The sequence below is a fragment of the Pituophis catenifer genome, unplaced genomic scaffold (genome assembly GCF_029215685.1).
Source record: "Pituophis catenifer annectens isolate HBS135680 unplaced genomic scaffold, rPitCat1.0.hap2 SCAF_8, whole genome shotgun sequence".
In the NCBI taxonomy this organism is placed as follows: domain Eukaryota; kingdom Metazoa; phylum Chordata; class Lepidosauria; order Squamata; family Colubridae; genus Pituophis; species Pituophis catenifer.
In genome coordinates, this window is record NW_027256888.1 from 27,028,477 (window position 1) to 27,047,138 (window position 18,662).

Below are 18,662 nucleotides of genomic sequence, written 5' to 3' on the forward strand. Positions count from 1 at the left end.
ACAATAACTCAATCCACAATAGCACCGGCTTCACCCCGCTTAAAGTTGTTTCTGGAAAGGGGGCGTGGCTTGCAACTTGGTGGAACGATGCAAACTTTGGGGCTCTGGGGTGAGTGCCGATATTTCAGCTGTTTTGGGGGTTCATAGGGGACCATAGCTGACCCATAGGGTCAGGGAAGAAAGGGGGCACAGGCTGGTGTGGGCAGGGAATCCGCAATTTCCCTGTAATGTCAGCAAAGAGCCTTCGACTCTACAGCTGGGAAGACAGCCATTGAGAGCTGTCACAAAGCCGGAGCAGTCATGAGTGAAGAGAAAGAAAGAGGAAACAAGGCATTACATCTGGGTGAGAAAGTAATTGCTGTTTTGGAAATAAGACTTCTATTTTTTAAGAGATAACCTGAACTGTAAAAAAATTAATTAGAATGAAAAGGAATGGCAAGAGCCATTTTTTGACATTTAATATTTTGTATTTGGGATAACTATTCTTTTTTCTTCTACTTATTGTATTTAATTGCATTTTGATAACCAGATTTTTATTTTTTATTTGCCTATATTTTTTCTTTACTCTCTTTTTTAAAGTTGATTTTTTATATTTTTTGGCTGACTTTTGGACTTCTTGCTTTTGTTTCTTGATTATTAAAATTTCTTTTTGGCAGTTGGTGTTTTTTATTTTTTTTTCATTTCTTTTTCTTTTTTCTTCAACTGCCTGGATTTTCTTTTTCTTTTCTTTTTTCTTCTTTCTTTTATTTCAGTTTCCCTTTAGGAGGAACATTAGTGTTTGGTTTTGTTTATATTATTTTTTAAATGTACGGATTAGGGTATCAAGAACCTGAAGATCTGTGGTGACCAGGACGATAAACGTGGATTATAAATATTGATTTATGAAATTTGGATTATAAATTGGGCGATTTGAAAGTAAAGATTAAAATGAAGAAGCAACCACAACGTTTATCATCACCATCAACAACAGCAGCACCAAGCTCCGCAGCACAAAAAGCAGCAGAAACAACAAGACAACAAGACAAAACCAACATAGAATTAAAAAGCATGATACAAGCAATGCATGATGACCTTAAGGAAATGAACAAAATGATGGGAAGAAATGAACAAAGATTGATAACAGTGAATACCAATTTTTGACGAAACAGTTGATTAAAAAAGGAGTGAGTTTTAGATGGTTGATACCAAAAGGAATCTTGGTGAACTTACAAGAACAAAGGCACAGATTGGATACAGTAGAAAAGGCGGAGCTATTTTATCGGCAATATATAGAACAACAAGAAGAAGCAAAAGTGAGAGAAGAAGAAAGGGCAAGCTGCCAGGAAGAGAAAAGAGAACAAATAACGGAGACAACCAAGGAACAAGAGGAAAGAGCATTGAGAGAGGGAACAAGAGCGAAAGAGATAAAAGAACAAAGAGAAACAAGAGTGACTAGATCTACTAAACAAATAAACAAGTAAAAATGGAAGAAGTAAAAGTAATATCAGCGAATATAAACGGACTAAATTCAGTTATAAAAAGAAGAAGAATATTCAACAAATTAGAAAAATTAAAAGTAGAGATGATATGTCTACAAGAAGTTCATATTAAGAAACAACATAAGTATCTATTGGAGCAAAAGAAATTGGGAATACTATACACAACACTTGCCAGTCAAAGTAAAAGAGGGGTAGCATTATACATTAAAAAAACAATTCAATTCAAACAGATTTTTAAAGATGAGGAAGGAAGGATACTAATGGTTGAAATAACTATGACTAAAAAAAAAAACATTGTTAGTGGCAATATATGCTCCAAATGATATTCAAGAAGAATATTATGGGAAATTACATAAAAAAATAATAGAATTTGAATACGAAGAGATATGTATATTAGGGGATTTCAATGCAATAATAGACAATGAGTTGGACTATAAACCTACAAAATTAAATAGGAAGATAAGAAAACATTGCCAAAAACTTTTTTCAGAATGATAGATGAATTAAGTCTACAAGATACTTGGAGGCGAAGCCATCCAAAAGAAAAGCAGTACACATTTTACTCAAATAGACATCTATCATGGTCAAGCATAGACATGATGGGGATGTCAACAGAATTAATAGCTAAAATACAAGAAATTGATATTGGAACAAATGTATGGGCAGACCACAATCCAATAATAATGACATGGAAAGGGAAAAAAAGAAAAATGAGATGGACATTAAATCAAAAATTACTAAATGAAAAAAAATTCAAACAATATATGGAAAAAGAATTGACTTTCTTTTTTAAAGAGAATAAGAAAGAAGATACATCTTTACAAAACATGTGGGATACCAGTAAAGCATACATTAGAGGATTGGCAATGACATATTTAGGAAAACGAAATAAACAGAACAGACAAATGCAAAAGAATTTAGAGGAAGAATATAAGAGATTAGTGATGGAATTACAAAAAAACTACAAAAAGATTAAAAATTTGTTGGATTTGAAAAAACATAAGATGAATTTAATGGAAAATAGAAGAATTGGCGAATAGAATAAAAGCGACAAAGTAAAACTTTTTTGAAAATGCAAATAAACCAGGACGATGGTTAGCATATAAAATGAAAAAAGAGAAAGAAAAGAAATTAATAAGTCAATTCACAGATCAAGATGGAAAGATATGTTATAGAAGTGAGGAAAAGAAGAGGATAATTGAGAAATACTACAATGGATTGTATCAACAAGAAATAATAGAAGATGATGAGATAGAACAATATTTGAAGAAAATGGAACTGCCTAGAATCCTGGAAAAGTTCAAAAAATTATTAGAAGAAAGAATATCTATGGTGGAATTAATGGAGGGAATTAAAAGACAGAAAAATGGGAAGACACCAGGCCCAGATGGATTACCAGTGGAGGTATATAAAACTCTACAAGATGTACTAAGCAATGTGATGCTGCAAGTATTCAATGAACTATTACTTAAAGCTAAAATTCCAGACTCATGGATGGAGGCATATATACTGCAACTAATACCAAAAGAAGAGGCAGATCTGCAACAGATAAAGAATTATAGACTGTTATCTTTATTAAGTGCGGATTATAAGATTTTTGCATCAATCATGGCTGAAAGATTAAAAAAATTATTAAACAAGTTTATACATTTGGACCAAAATGGCTTCTTACCAAAAAGACAAATTAGTGATAATATGCGAACTATATTAAACACATTAGAATATTATGAATTACACTCAGAGAAACAAATAGCGTTGTTATTTTTAGATGCACAAAAGGCGTTTGACAACGTGAATTGGCAATTTATGATAAAACAGTTGAAAATGATGAATTTTGGAGACAGATTTATAAATATGATCCAAACTATATATAGAGACCAAGCAGCAAAGGTGATGGTAAATGATGAAATGACAGAGAAAATAGATATTAGAAAAGGAACAAGACAAGGATGTCCTTTATCTCTATTATTATTTATATTGACATTAGAGATTTGAAATAGAAAAGTGAGGCAGGAAAAGGAAATAAAAGGAATGAGAATTAAAAAAGAAGAATATAAACTACAAGCATTTGCGGATGATTTGGTGTTTATCATGGAAGACCCAATAGAGACTGCGCCAAAACTATTAGAACAAATAGAAGAATATGGGAAAGTAGCAGGTCTGAAAATCAATAAAGATAAGACAAAAATATTAGTTAAAAATATGAGAGAAAAGCAAAAGAAGGAGATGATGGAGAAACTGGACATCCAAATTGTGAAGAAAGTGAAATATTTGGGCATCTATCTGACATCAAGATGTGCAACGCTTAAGGAAGACAATTATCATAAATTGAAAAAACAAATTGAAATAAACCTGGAGAAATGGAGAAACTTGCAATTATCACTAATGGGAAGAATAGCATTAATAAAAATGAATCTATTACCAAAAATATTATTTTTATTTCAAACTATACCAATAAAACTGGAGAAAAAATATTTTGAAGAGCTGAAGAAAATAACGTGGAAATATGTGTGGCCAGGAAAGGGAGCAAGGATCAACATAAAAATGCTACAAGATGCAAGAATTAGAGGTGGGTTTGGCCTTCCGAATTGGGAATTGTATTATCAAGTAGCAGTGTTAACATGGATTAAAGAATGGATTTTATTAAGGAATACAAGACTATTGACATTGGAAGGTCATGATTTACAACTGGGTTGGCATGCCTTTTTATGGTACGGAAAACAAAGGATACATGGATATTTCCAAAGACATTATGTAAGAAATGGTTTGTTAGCAGTGTGGGAGAGAGTGAAAGAAAAACGTTATTTGAATATTCCAATGTGGCTTTCAACAATAGAAGCGGTGACATACCCAAATATTGTGAACATGGGGAATATTGTTAGATATAAAGACATTTTGACAGTTCGGGGAGAACTGAAACAAAAACAAGAACTAGGGAGTCAAGGGATTGAGATAGATTAATATACAAGACTGCAATTACAATCAATCAAGATATGAAGCAGATCGTAGACAATATGGCTTTAACTTAGGGAAATCAGAACTGGATGAAATATTGATAGGAACGGATGAGAAAATGATTAAGAAATTATATAATTATTTACTGTTAAATAATTGTTTATTTAATAATTAATAATTTAATAATTATTTACTGTTATATAATTGTTACTGTGTATTAGACTAGAAGATGAAAAGAAACAATGATAGCATGGGCAAGGAATTTTGGGTACACCATAGAATTGGAGAAATGGCAACAACTTTGGGAAAGAAACTACAAATTAACAATGGCAACAGCCTATAAAGAAAACTTGTATAAGATGTTTTATAGATGGCATATGCCACCAGAAAGATTAGCTAAGATGTTTAAAGATAAATCAACTAAGTGTTGGAAATGTCACCAGTTGCCGGGATCATACTATCATATGTGGTTGTTGTGTAAAGAAGCAAAACAATATTGAGTGAAAATACAAACATGGTTAGAGAGAATGCTGCAGCAACATATAGAGCTAAAACCAGAGATATTCATATTGGGAATTGTACCAGAGAAATATAGTAAAGAAGATGCATATTTGATTATTCATATAATAACAGCGGCTAGAATTGTATTTGCACAAAACTGGAAAGCAGATAAAATCCCGTTGGAAGGAGAAATTATAAAGAAAATTTTAGAATGTGCAGAAATGAATAGATTAACACTGAGAATAAAAGATAAAGAGGAGTTGATGTATTTCAAGACATGGGATAAATTTTATGATTGGTTAAAAAAGGGAAAAAAGTGAGATATTATAAAAATTTACACAAATGATGAAATAAAAATAAATAATAATTGAATAAGAAATTGAAATGAGAATAAAGATAATTAGAAAATCGGGGCTGCTCAAATACCACTTTAGATTGAACTGAAAAGGGAAACAACAGGAGAGAGGGGATGTTCTGACCCAGCTACGGACCCCAAAGAACACAGCACACACAAAATTTGTACAAAACTTAATTTTCTAAAATAACTCAGTCTTTTTCAAAACAAAGGCTGTTAATAAACTTTCTTAACAGCCTACAAGAAACCAAAGATAAAGTAATCACAATCTTACTAAGGTTGGCAGAAAGCCCAGAAGCAATTTGCAGATAATCCAGACGTGAAGGAGAGTGAACTAAAGTTGTTCCCTATAAATTGCTTCAGTCGGCGTTCTTCCTTAAATAGGGTAAGGGAGTGGCCAATTAGCCCCAAGCCTTACTCTCGAGGAGACCTCCTCCTGAGGAGCCACTCCTGCCTTTTGGCAGCTCTGCGTGCCCGTGCATTGAGAAGAGGCTCCTCTTCTTCGTCCTCTTCACTTAAAGGAGCTTCTGGAGGTTCTGAAGGTCCTGGCTGAATCCCTGCCTCTGGCACCACATCTTCTCCAGCCTCCTCATTATCTGACTCGAGTGCCAGCTGCACAGGCTGCTGGCACAGCACCACACCAGCCTCGTTGTCAGAATCAGCTACAATCCACACAGGCCGCTGACGGGCCACAAGAGGGGAAGCAGTAGAGAGAGAGGAAGGGAGAAGAGAGGAGAGGAGAGGAGAAACAAGAAAGGAAAAAGAAGAGGAAGAAAAGGGAGGGGAAAGCGGAGTAGAGGAGAAGGTTAGAAGGGGGAAGAAGAGAGGAGTGGAGGAAGAGAAGGGGAAGTAGGAAAGAGAAGGAGAGAAAGAACGAAGGAAGTAGGAGAAGAGAGAGGAAGGAAGAGAAGGGGAGGAGAAGAAGAAAGGTTGGAGTAAAGGTAAAGGGTAAAAGAGCAGTCCCGAAAAAGTAAAAATGAAAAATGAAAGTTAAAAGAAAAGATGAATGAAAAATGATGGAAATGACTGTACATGTAAATGTATTTATGAGAAATAAAAATAAAAAATAAAAAAAAAGTTGCTTTTGGTCAGGAATTTGTACCCATTCCAGAATTGCCCCAGGGGAAAACCCAGATCCCTTCCTTAGTGGAATGGATTGAACACTTTCAATGTACTTGGCCCATCACCTGTAAGGCACTGAACGAGGCACATGAAGCCCATAAAAGACAGACTGACAAGAGCTATACTGAAAGGTATAGCATGCACAGAAGCGTTCTGATGATGTCTGGGTCGGTGGATGGAGCTTCCCACCAGTTTTATTACCGGTTCTATAGAACCGGTGCGAACGGGGGCAACCCACCACTGCGGGGATTGGACATTCAGCATGGGTCCCTGGGGGGAAGGATTTGGGGAAACTTTCAATATGTAACTTTTGTGCCTTTTGGCTCAGATCTTGCTTTTCTTTTACTGTTATCATTTCAAACTCAGGAAAAGTATCTCTTCTCTAATTCAGTGGAGTCAAGGGTTTTCTTTCTTGGGATTTGAATGGAGGCAGACCTGACACTTTTATTCCTAGTTCATTATGACATAAATAGTGCAAGTGAAAGGCATTTCCTAGGAATACTGGAAATTAAATTAGTGGCCACAGGGATATCTTTGGAAGTTCAACTTCACACAGAGATCCAAGTTACATATGGTGATCTCTCCAATTGCAATGCTTTTCCAGTTTCTTCCTAACGTAAAATTAAATTGCAAGCAAATCTAATTAAATGTGCACATTTCCAAGTACTGAATTTAAAAAAAGGATGTATAAAACTACAATCTAACACTTACATTTTTCTGCCGACTGCTAACGAAGTCAAAGGCAAGGCTTGCTTTGTATTCACTGTAAACCTGTGGATAGGATAACATATGCAAATCCTTTTATTAACCATTTGACAGATTAGTAGCAGGCACTTATTATTAGAGAGAAAAGATACATAAATGTGCATATGACAACCCTTCAGTCTGTTTGGTTTTGAATATTCATGTAGCCAGGGACAGCATCTACAGAAATCAAAATCCTAAATCAGATGGAAATAACACTATTTGGTTGCTTCAATTGGACTAGGGATAATAGGCAAGGTATGTGTTTGTGTTCTTAAAAAGAGGATAGAAGATGAGGAAGTGTGTAGATAATCCACTCAAAGGAACTAAGAAATGTGTAAGAACCAGGTTTGTGGGCTCCAGGCAGGGGTCAAAACCCTTTCTTAGGCTTGACTTGCCCCTAATAATACCCAGAAGAATTATTATTATTATTATTATTATTTATTAAATTTTTATACAGCCCTTCTCCCGAAGGACTCAGGACGGTGTACAGCCATATTAAAACAACATATACCTACAAAATTTAAAAACAGTTTAAAATGTTTTAAAATTAAAAATTTGGCCCTTATATTAAAAACTACAAACACCCAATTAAAATTCATTTTCTAAGCCAGCCCGGCCTGTTGAAACAAAAGAGTCCTAAGGGCACAGCGAAAGGTACGTAGGTCGGGGATCATGCGAATCTCTGGGGGCAGTTCATTCCAGAAGGCAGGTGCCCCCACAGAGAAGGCTCTCCCCCTGGGTGTCGCCAGGCGACATTGTTTGGCCAACGGCACCCTGAGGAGTCCCTCTCTGTGGGAGCGTATTGGCCGGTGGGAGGCTATCGGTGGCAGAAGGCGATCTTGTACATACCCAAGTCCTAAGCCGTGGAGCGCTTTAAAGGTGGTAACCAACACCTTGAAACGCACCCTGAAGACCACCTGGAGCCAATGCAGCTTGCGCAGGAGAGGTGTTACATGGGTGTGCTGAGTCGCCCCCATAATCACCCGCGCGGCCGCATTCTGGATCAGTTGGAGCCTCCGAGTGCTCTTCAAGGGGAGTCCCATGTAGAGAGCATTACAGTAGTCCAGGCGGAAAGTGATGAGGGCATGAGTGACCATGCACAAGGCATCCCGGTCCAGAAAGGGACGCAACTGGTGGATCAGGCGAACCTGATAAAAAGCTCCCCTGGCTACAGCCATCATATGATCTTCTAAAGACAGTCGTGCATCCAGGAGAACACCCAAGTTGCAAGCCCTCTCTGAGGGGGCCAGGATCTCGCCCCCAATAGTCAGCGATGGAGCCAGCTGGCTATACCGGGATGCCGGAAACCACAGCCACTCGGTCTTGGAAAGGTTGAGTCTGAGCTTGTTTCTCCCCATCCAGATCCGCACGGCCTCCAGGCACTGGGACATCACATCAAGGGCATCATTGGGGTGGTTTGGGGTGGAGATGTACAGCTGAGTATCATCAGCGTACTGATGGAACTTCACCCCAAAACCACGGATGATCTCACCCAGTGGCTTCACATAAATGTTGAACAGAAGGGGTGAGAGGACAGACCCTTGCGGCACCCCACAAACAAGGCGCCTCGAGGTCGACCTCTGTCCCGCTGCCAACACAAACTGCGTACAGTCAGAGAGGAAGGAGGAGAACCACCGCAGCACGGTGCCCCCCACTCCTAACCCCTCCAATTGGCGCAGCATGATACCATGGTCGATGGTATCAAAAGCCGCTGAGAGGTCTAATAGGACCAGGACAGAGGAACAGCCCCTGTCCCGAGCCCTCCAGAGATCATCAACCAATGCGACCAATGCCATTTCCATGCTGTAACCCGGCCTGAAGCCCGACTGGAACGGATCCAGATAGACAGCTTCATCCAGGTACTGGGGAAGTTGTCGCACCACCACACTCTCAACAATCTTTGCAACAAAGCGAAGGTTGGAGACTGGACGATAGTTCACTAATACAGCCGGGTCCAGGGAAGGCTTCTTGAGAAGGGGCCTCACCACCGCCTCTTTCAAGAAGGGAGGGAAGAAACCCTCACTCAAAGAAGCGTTAATAATCCCCTGGAGCCAGCCTTGTGTGACCGCCCGGGAGGCCATCACCAACCAGGAGGGACACGGGTCCAATGAACATGTAGCAGCGCTAAGCCTACCAGAATCCTATCCACGTCCTCGGGAGTCACAAGGTCAAACCCCTCCCAGATAACACTCTCAAGACCCACCTCCATCACCCCATCTGAATCTACCCAGTCGGAGTCCAGGCCTTCCCGAATCTGAGTGACTTTGTCATGTAGGAATTGCACAAAATCCTCAGCCCTACCCTGCAAGGGGTCTTCCCTCGCTCCCAAATGAAGGAGGGAGCGGGTCACCCTAAACAGGGCGGCTGGGCGGTTCTCTGCAGACGCAATAAGAGCGGAAAAATAATTAAACTTTGCCGCTCTTATCACCACTAGGTAGATCTTAATATGAGACCTCACCAGTGTTCGGTCAGATTCGGAGCGGCTGGCCCTCCAGTCGCTCTCCAGGCGTCTTTTCCGGCGCTTCATCTCCCTCAGCTCTTCGGAAAACCAGGGAGCCAATTGAGATTGGCACCGGGTCAGAGGCCGCAAAGGCACGATGCGGTCCAAAGCTCCAGCGGCCGCCCTATCCCAGGCGGCCACCAGTTCTTCAGTCGAGTCGTGAGCCAGAGCATCAGGGAACGGCCCAAGCTCCGTCAGGAACCTATCTGGATCGATCAGGCGCCTGGGACGGAACCACCTGGTCGGTTCCATCTCCCTGCGGCGGAGTGTAACGGCTCGAAACTCTAGTCGAAGGAGTGAATGATCTGACCATGACAAGGGCTTGCTGTCTATATCCCCTATTTCTAGATCATTCAGCCACTGACCAGAGACAAAAATCAGATCCAGAGTGTGTCCCCCCGTGTGAGTGGGGCCTTGAATTAATTGGGTCAGGTCCATGGCCGTCATGGAGGCCATGAACTCCCAAGCCGCCTCTGACGTTTCACCAACAGATGGCAGGTTGAAATCCCCCATGACCATAAGTCTGGGGATATCCACCGCCACCCCGGCTATTATGTTGAGCAGCTCAGGCAGGGCCGCCGCTACATGGCAGGGAGCCAGGTACACAATCAGCAAGCCCATCTGCACTCCACGACCCCACTTCACAAGGAGGGACTCACATCCGGCTATCTGAGGTACAGTGGCCTCCCTCGGACAGAGACTTTCCTTAATAATAGCCGCCACCCCCCCGCCTCTACCCTGAGCCCTTGGCTGATGGAATGCGCGGAAGCCTGGCGGGCACATTTCAATGAGGGGAACCCCCCCTCACGGCCCAACCAGGTCTCCGTAATACCCGCCAGGTCAGCACCCCCCTCTTGAACAAGATTGTAAATGAGGGAGGCTTTATTTATCACGGACCTGGCATTGCACAACATCAGCTGGAGGCCCAGGCTCTGAGGGTCTGCGCAACCCAGAGAACGAGAGATGCATTGGGGGCCGGAGTGTGCAATCACTCACAAACAGCAAGTGCACACTCCCGAAACCTGATATGACCCCCTATCACCATATCTGCCCCTCCCACCCACAGTACTAATCAAACAGACCTCACCGTTGTCCCCCTGAACCCCCTCCGAGCTCCCAACCCCGTCCCTCCCGCCACAACCGTCAGATCGGCTATGCTGCCCTGTGGCTATATGGATCCCCCCAGATCTCTCCACATAACCAACTACCCCCCTCCCGGAATCCCTTAAATTTTTTTCTAAAAACTTTCCCAAAAAAACCCTCAATCCCCGTCTCACAACATGCCACCTCTCGGGGTTCCAAAACCCGTCATCAAGGAAGGCCCTCAATAGTGTTGCCATTCCACCGATCGAGGCATGCCCTGCTCAGCCAATCCGCTCGAACATTGGATAGGCTGGAAATGTGCTCCGCCTTGATCAACAGCGTGTAACGCTCCACCCAGCTCATTAGTCTTTCTGCCTCGTCCATCAGGGGCTTGGATCGAGTGCCACCTTCTCGATTGACATGTGCTTTTGTGGCCATATTGTCCATGTGGATCAGCATGTTACCCTTTCACAGTGGCCCGAAAATGTCGGAGGGCCGGACGAACAGCCCACAATTCCAGCCAATTGATGCTGTTCTTCCGTTCCGCTGGGGACCACTGTCCCTGAGCCACCTGATTGAGCAGATGCGCACCCCATCTGTGGAGACTCACATTTGATGTCAGCACCAGATGGTCGGGCTCCTGAAACACGCATCCCTTCAGAAGAGCCGATGATGTCCACCACTTGAGAGACAGGTGAACTCGAGGTGTCAGTATGATCTTGGTCCTGGAATTGCTGCGTCCTGTTTTCTGGAATGGCAGCAAGAACCACTGCAGGGGACGAGCGTGTCTGCGAGCTCAGGGGATGATGGCAATACACGAGACCATCTTCTTGAGCAGCTGGGACAGAAGCAGCAGGGGAACCAACCTCTGGGACGTAACCTGTGCCACCAACTCCTTGATGCTGAGAATCCGGTTGGGAGACAGGAAGACCTGGCCCCTGACGAAGTTGATCACCGCCCCCAGGTGAAGAATACGAGTGGTAGGAGTCAGATGACTTTTTTTCAGGTTGATGGAAAACCCGTGCTGTTGGAATACACGGATCACTGACTCGATGTCTTGTGCAGCCTGTGCTGGAGAGGACGATAGAATTAGAATGTCGTTCAAGTTGCAGGGAATGCGTACTGGGAGTACCGTGACAGTCGCTGCTACTGCCATTACCAACTTGGTAAAAGTCCTGGGGGCCGAAGAAAGGCCGAACGTGTTCTGTCCCCGTCTCATACATGCACCCCCACAGACAGTCATTAGTGAAATAAACCAGCCGACAAAGGTTTCTCTAAGAGCAGAATTGGCAGCAACCCAGTGGCTGGCTGCCAAGAGTCTTTTACTTACGAAGGGAGTGTTTTTCAAAGCCAACACACAACAGATAAGAGAATATTCAAAAAGTCCAGCAATGCAGAGAGGTTTGTTCAATATCAGTTTTTGCTCGTCACAGAGCTTGAACGGCCACCACACCCCCTTTTATACCCTGTGGGGTGTGGTCCAGTGACTCAGCCTAATCCCTGGCATGCCTCTTCCTCTGCTGCGCGCGCTTATCTCTGCGACACTGTCGAGGGTCTAGCCAAGACTCATCATCATCATTACTGTCCACCTGCGGCTGCGTGGAAGTGTTGGCCCTGGGTCTATCTCTTGGTCTTTGGAGGACACCGGAGGCATTGCCAGAGAGGAGGGTCCTGGAGAGAGAGGCCTTGCCAACTCCAATCCTTCACTCTCGGAGTCCTCTCCTGCTGATAACACAGGCTCGGTGATCGGAGCTACAACAGAACAGCATGGCCTGATATTGAAAGTGGTTGTTGGCATACTCGAAGCGAGGGTACTTGCGATGAGCTGGGTGGATTGGCACATGCAAGTATGCCTCTTTGAGATCTACAGATTGTAAGAGGTCTCCCTTCCGTATGCATCCCAGGATCTATCTGAGGGACTGCATTTTGAACCTGCGGTAGAAGATGAACAGGTTTAGTTGCTTGAGGTTCAATATCCCTCTCCAACCCCCTGAGTTTTTGGACACAAGAAACAAGGTGGAATAGAACCTGGTCCTTTCCTGTTCCTTGGGCACCGGTTCAATGGCTCTTATGTCCAATAGGTGTTGAATCTCAGCATCTATCAGTTGTTTCTTTGCAGGAAGCCGAGGAACCAGACATCGGAGAAAACGGTCGGGAGGGCTGGAGTGGAATTCCAGGTGAGGCCGAGCATCACCGTGCAAAGAACCCAAGCATTGGATGTCGACACCTCCCATTGCTGGTGGAAATGTTGGAGACTAACGCCAATGGGACCCGGAGACCGGGAGTCACTTGCCCCACCTGAAGGACCTGTAGCCAGCTCCTTGAAATGGCCATTTTGCTGGGGACTAGTTTCTGCCTCGATCCCTGACAGCCTGCCTATCTGAAGGCCGGTCAAATCCCTGGGAGTAGGTGCGTTGAGTGTAGGACCCACTGGGCCTGGAGAATGACTGAAAGGGCTGCCTTTGTGAATAGGGAGCATATCTACGGTCTGGTCTCCTATATGAGGGCAGCACCTTACACTTGTCCTTGTTCTCTATTAATATTGAGTCAAGGGTGGCACCAAACAGGGCAGGGCCTTTATAAGGGGCTGAAGCAAGCTTCCACTTCACCTTCATATCCGCCTTCCAATGGCGGAGCCAGAAGAGTCTACAGGAAGTCACAGCAGAAGCAAGGGACCGAGAAGCAATTTTTGCCGCATCCAAGGATGTGTCAGCCGAATACTCCGTAGCGATCACCAATTTATTAATGTCCTGGTGGAGCCTAGTATCGTCAGGTGGAAGCCGTTCCTGCAATTGGTGAAGCCAAATCAGTGATGTCCTGCTGAAAAAAGAGGTAGAAGTGGCAGCCGTGATAGCTCAAGCGGCAGCCTGGTGAGTCTTTCTGAAGGAAAGTTCAGCCTTCCTGTCCTCAGTTTTAAGGCCATCTACAATGCCATTAGAGATGACCAGGGAGGAAGAAAGAGTAGCCACTAGAGCATCCATAGAAGGCAAAGTCAACAGCTCCTCTAGCTCAGGAGCAGAACAATAGAGCTTCTTGCTGTGACCACTCGGGGTGGTTAGTGAACCAGGTTGACCCTATGGTGTCTGAACCACCTCAGAAAACAGCTGAGGGCAAGGAATAAATTCCTTGTCAGGCTTAGATAATTTGAACAAAGCATCATGCGGGTTAGAGGCCACCTGGGTCCGGTCAGTCGAAGCTTTGGCCAACCCAATATTAGTTGTCACCTTAGCTTTGTGCAGTAAGGATTTAAAGACTGAAGGACGGAAGAGGCCTGTAAAAGCCGGCTTATCTGGCATCAGTCCGTCATCCTCAGCAAATTCAATCTCCTCCGGGTAGTCATCCCCTTGCACAGAATCCACAGTTGAAGTGGAATCCTGCTGAGAAGGGGAGCTAGGCCTGCTGGTCAAATGTCCCTGAACATGTGGCTGAGGATTAATGGCCTGAAAGGATCCCTGAGCTCCCTTCTGAATATAAGTTGCAAGGATCTTAGACAGCGCATCTGAAAGCATGGTCTGAAGGTCGAACTGGTTGCCAGTTAACTGCCCTTCCTCCATGTGGCGCCCCGCAGCTGTTGGAGTAAACGTAGCCTCCGGCATCTGCTGTCGAACCACCGATGGCATGACCAACTCTGCAGCTGAAACATCGGGCAAAGAGAGCGAAACTCCTTTGGAAAGCCCCAGAGAAGACCTAGACTGGGCACTGCCTGAAGAACAACAGGGAATCCCACTTGGCAGATGGCGAAGTACTGTACTGAAGTCAGCCTGACCAGTTGAAACTTGCTCTGTGGCAGGAACCCTATGAGACCCAGCCTAAGCCTGACGCTGGGCCTTGTTAAACTGTCGTTCCAAGGCTTTGTGATGCCTCTTGGCGTCCTTATCCTCAACAGAGGATTTCTTTGATGGCCAAGTTGGTGCAGGTTGAGTCTTACTGGCCCTGCTCCTAGTCTTTGTTGTGGACCCCTTGGGGGCTGAATGTTGAGCCTTAAGGACCTTGGGTGGGCTAGTGTCCTGCTCAATGTCCGAAGACAGACGAGTCAGCCATGGCAATATTAGTATAGATAGATAGATAGATAGATAGATAGATAGATAGATAGATATAAATATAGTGACTGCTGGAATCAATCCAAGCCAAGGACAGCTGGGCCCAGAAGGGAAACTTCCTTCATTGAAGTGGAACTAAGGAACCCCCAAAGTTACTACCACTCCAAGTCCAAACCGGGGCCCTGGTGCTTGGCCTAAGGACAGAGGAACCAGGCCCCAAGGCAAACAGTCAAACCTGACAGATCAGGTGCAATGATCCTCTGGCCCTGTTGCAGCACGAGAGCAGCATGCTCTCCCAGCGCTGAGATTCCAGCCGCAAACCAGGTATTTGAGGCCCAGGCTCAAGCCAGAGCCCAGAAGTGCCGCTTCGCAAAGGTGGATGAGAGGCAGACAAGTCCCGAAGCTCAGCTGAGCAGCGGTCTGACCTCTGTGGATCCACAAACACCATTCTGCTGCAGACCGGGAAAATGGCAGCCACAAGTCTTTTAGTGGTAAACAAAATGCGGCCTCAGTGGGAAAATTCCTCTGATCGCCTCCGCAGCGGCCCCAAAGCAGTAGGAAAATGATGCAAAGCCAAAGGGTTCCCTCAGCACCGCAAAGCCAGCCTGGTTGTAGTAGTTTGCCATGGGAAACCAGGCAGTGACTCCGGAGCCGCCAAAATGAAAAGGGAGCTGAAAGGTGGTGGCGATTGTGCTGGCGGACTGGGGAACCAGCGCACACACCAGCGGCTAGTCAAAGTGCACGGATCTGCCCTGCCGGGACAGAATCTGGAATGCTGCCCCTCCGAAAGTCCAGGGAGAGGCGAGATAGCCTGGAATCCCAGGAACATCACCAGCACCCCTGGCAGCGAACAAACCTGCAAAGGGGCTTTCCACAAATACAATACATCTCCACAATACATCTCCCAACGGAAGAGTCCCAAACAAGAAGAAAAGACAAATTTCCTAAATCCAGACATGAGTAATCTGGCTTTAATACCAGAGCAAAGATTTTCACAGGTCTCTTCAGCAACTGAGTGAAAAAGACTGACGCTTGAGGAGCAAGGAGGCGTGGTCAAACAAAAGAAAAAAAATCTACACTCAGTTTCTAGCAACAGATGAGAGATTACCCACGCATGGATTATAGAAGCAGCGCACTGGAAAAAGAAAATAATTTTCCTTTTTGTTTATTTGCAAGCTGTTGCAATTTAAATAGAGTTTTAAAAATAAAGGTAAGTTGGATAATACTTGTGTTATCAGAATTTCGTCATCTTGTAGTTTAAAGAAAGAGGAGCCATCCCCTGCTGCTCTGAAAGTATGGTCGGAATTCACTGCTGATACACTTAATTCAGGAACATTTTAAATATATCCCAGTAGAAAAATAAAAACAATACAAAGGCTCTTATGCAGAAAGAAACTTTACTTTCTGACTGTCTGATTTGCCATCTTCAGCTTCTTCGCTTTGCTGGCATCCTGCCATAAACCAAAAAGGAGGGGGAGAAAGGAATTTGGGGAAGCTATGTTCAGGTTGTGAAGGGAAAGACAAATGGAGGGGAGGGGAGGAGCGAAGCTGACAAGAACCAGAGGTGTCAAACCACAATAAGCCAGCCACCAAGGACATCTGCCCTGGGAACGGAATGGCATTTTTTCTACAATCTCTTTGGCCAAAGAGGTTGTAAAAAAATGCTTTTAAAAGAAAACAAAAGCCTCTGATGATCAGGCAACTCAGTTGGGACTGTCAGAGCCTTTTAAAACCATTTTTTAACAACCTCTTCGGCCAAAGGGGTTGTAGAAAAAATGTTTTGAAAAGTTAAAAAAAAAGTTGGCCATGCCCACCCAGTCACATTACCCCCCACTAAGCCACGCCCACAGAACCGGTAGTAATAAATTTTACATTTCACCACTGTCTAATTCCATTAAAAAGAAGTCTGGTATATTTAGCTATTTTTAATCAATGGGAGTAACTCATGCACAGGTGAGAAAGGCAAGGTAATATTTCCCTCATTTCTTCTATAAAACCTAAAGCAGATTTGGTCCAATCATTGGAAATGTTTAATTATATACTTACATCAGCTGTGATGTCATTGAATTTGGTTATGAAAGCATGTTTCACAATATCAACAGCAACCTCTGATGCAATCACCATACAGACATCAGGGAACAATACCCACAGATGATCTGTAAAAGGAAGGAATTCACAGGAATAAACTTTGTCTGGAACAAAAAGAAATGACTAAACATAGATGGAATGTCTTATTTTGCATTTTCCCCAATATATGCAAAATAGAATCCTTAATCCATATTTATAAAAGCTAAGTCTGCAAATATTTAATAGAATTCAGGCAAAATGTGAATGAGGACCAATTTCCTGACACTATCAGGGTCCTAAATCTGATCGATACAAGGATGAAATCACATATAACCAAAGATACTGAGATGAATTGTGCTCTACTGAATATGTATGGAGCAGAGCAAAATACAAGGCACAGTCATTTGTTATGTCACTAAAAGCACTTCAGTAACTTGTAATAAGATGGAATTAAAATAATGTACCAGTCAGAACTCAAAATCCAATGGCAATACAAAGATTTAAAGAATAAAGTAATAAATATCTGCTGGTTTAAAAAAGATTAATGGAGTTGTTCTATACATAAAACCTCAACTTAAACTTAAGCTACTTATAGCAGATGAATATGGTAGATTTATAATAGTGGAAATTGAACTTAATTGAATAAAATCAATAGTGGTTGCCATGTACAGGCCAAATGATGATAAAAGTGAATTTTAAAAAATATCTGATGGATCATTACTCTTTTCATATGAAAACTAGTTTATGTTGGGGGATTGGAATGGAGTAATTACACCAGCTTTGGATAGATCATCTACTAAGGGGATTAAACATCCCCAGGGTAAATTACCAAAGACTTTTTTTGAGATGATGAACAATTTAACACTAATAGATTCATAGAGTATAAAAATGGCTCTGCCAGAGAATATACCTTTTTTTCAGAAACATAAATCTTTTTCAAGGATTCATATAATATGAACTAAAAATCTTGCAAATAAGATTTTAAAAGTAGATATTTTATCTAAATCCTTTTCTGATCATAATTCAGTGCTTTTGGTACTAGGAGGAAAGAGTTTGAGCTTCAGATGGAGATTAAGTGAATCTATATTGCAAAAGGAAATGATCGTAAAAGATTGTAAAAAGAAACTACACAAATATCCCAAAGCTGCCTTTTCAGGAGGCAACTGGACTTTCTTGTTTTTTCTTTTGAAGACGTTTCACTTCTCATCAAAGAAGCTTCTTCACTCTGACAGGATAGTGGGGAATGGAAGGAATTATATTCCTTGCAGACAGCTGGTAATTTGCATCCTTTTAGAGAGTCCTTGAAGCACTTGGAGGTTTATCTGTGTCTTCAAGGTCACCTGAGTAGTGCTCCTGTTCCTGTAGTCTGCAATTTTTTCTCTGGAAATCCACTCCTATATGAAACTACACAGATACTTTGATAATAATTTAGGTAAAGGGACAAGTTTAACATTTGTGTGGGATGCTAGTAAAGCTGTTATGAGGGTTATTTTATACAGTATAATTGCTTAGAAAATAAAAAATCCCAGGAAAGACACAAAAGATACTGGATGAAATCAGACAGAGAGAAATCGAATTGCAAAAGACACCTCCAGATCCTAAAACTTTACATCAAATTAAACTGCCACAGCAACAACTGTCCATGTTAACAGTACAAGAAATAGAAACAAAACTGAAGTACACTAAACAGAGACACTTTGAGTTTGCAAATAAACCAGGGAGATGGTTGGCATATAAACTAAGAAAGGAAAGGGAAAGCAGAATGATTGAGAAATTTTTTGAAGGTAGCAATATAATAACAGATAACGAATTTA

General features: G+C 42.7%; 1 protein-coding gene across 6 annotated transcripts in view; it reads right to left on the reverse strand.

Moving 5' to 3' along the window:
• TAPT1 (transmembrane anterior posterior transformation 1) overlaps window positions 1-18,662 on the reverse strand; it is a 237,882-nt gene that overhangs the window by 23,730 nt on the left and 195,490 nt on the right. For all 6 annotated transcript variants that reach the window (XM_070948705.1, XM_070948704.1, XM_070948703.1 and 3 more), the window contains 2 exons: window positions 16,828-16,937; window positions 7,123-7,182 (listed from right to left, as the gene is read on the reverse strand). In XM_070948705.1, the coding sequence (XP_070804806.1) occupies window positions 7,123-7,182; window positions 16,828-16,937 (170 nt within the window). The remainder of the gene's footprint in view (window positions 1-7,122; window positions 7,183-16,827; window positions 16,938-18,662) is intronic.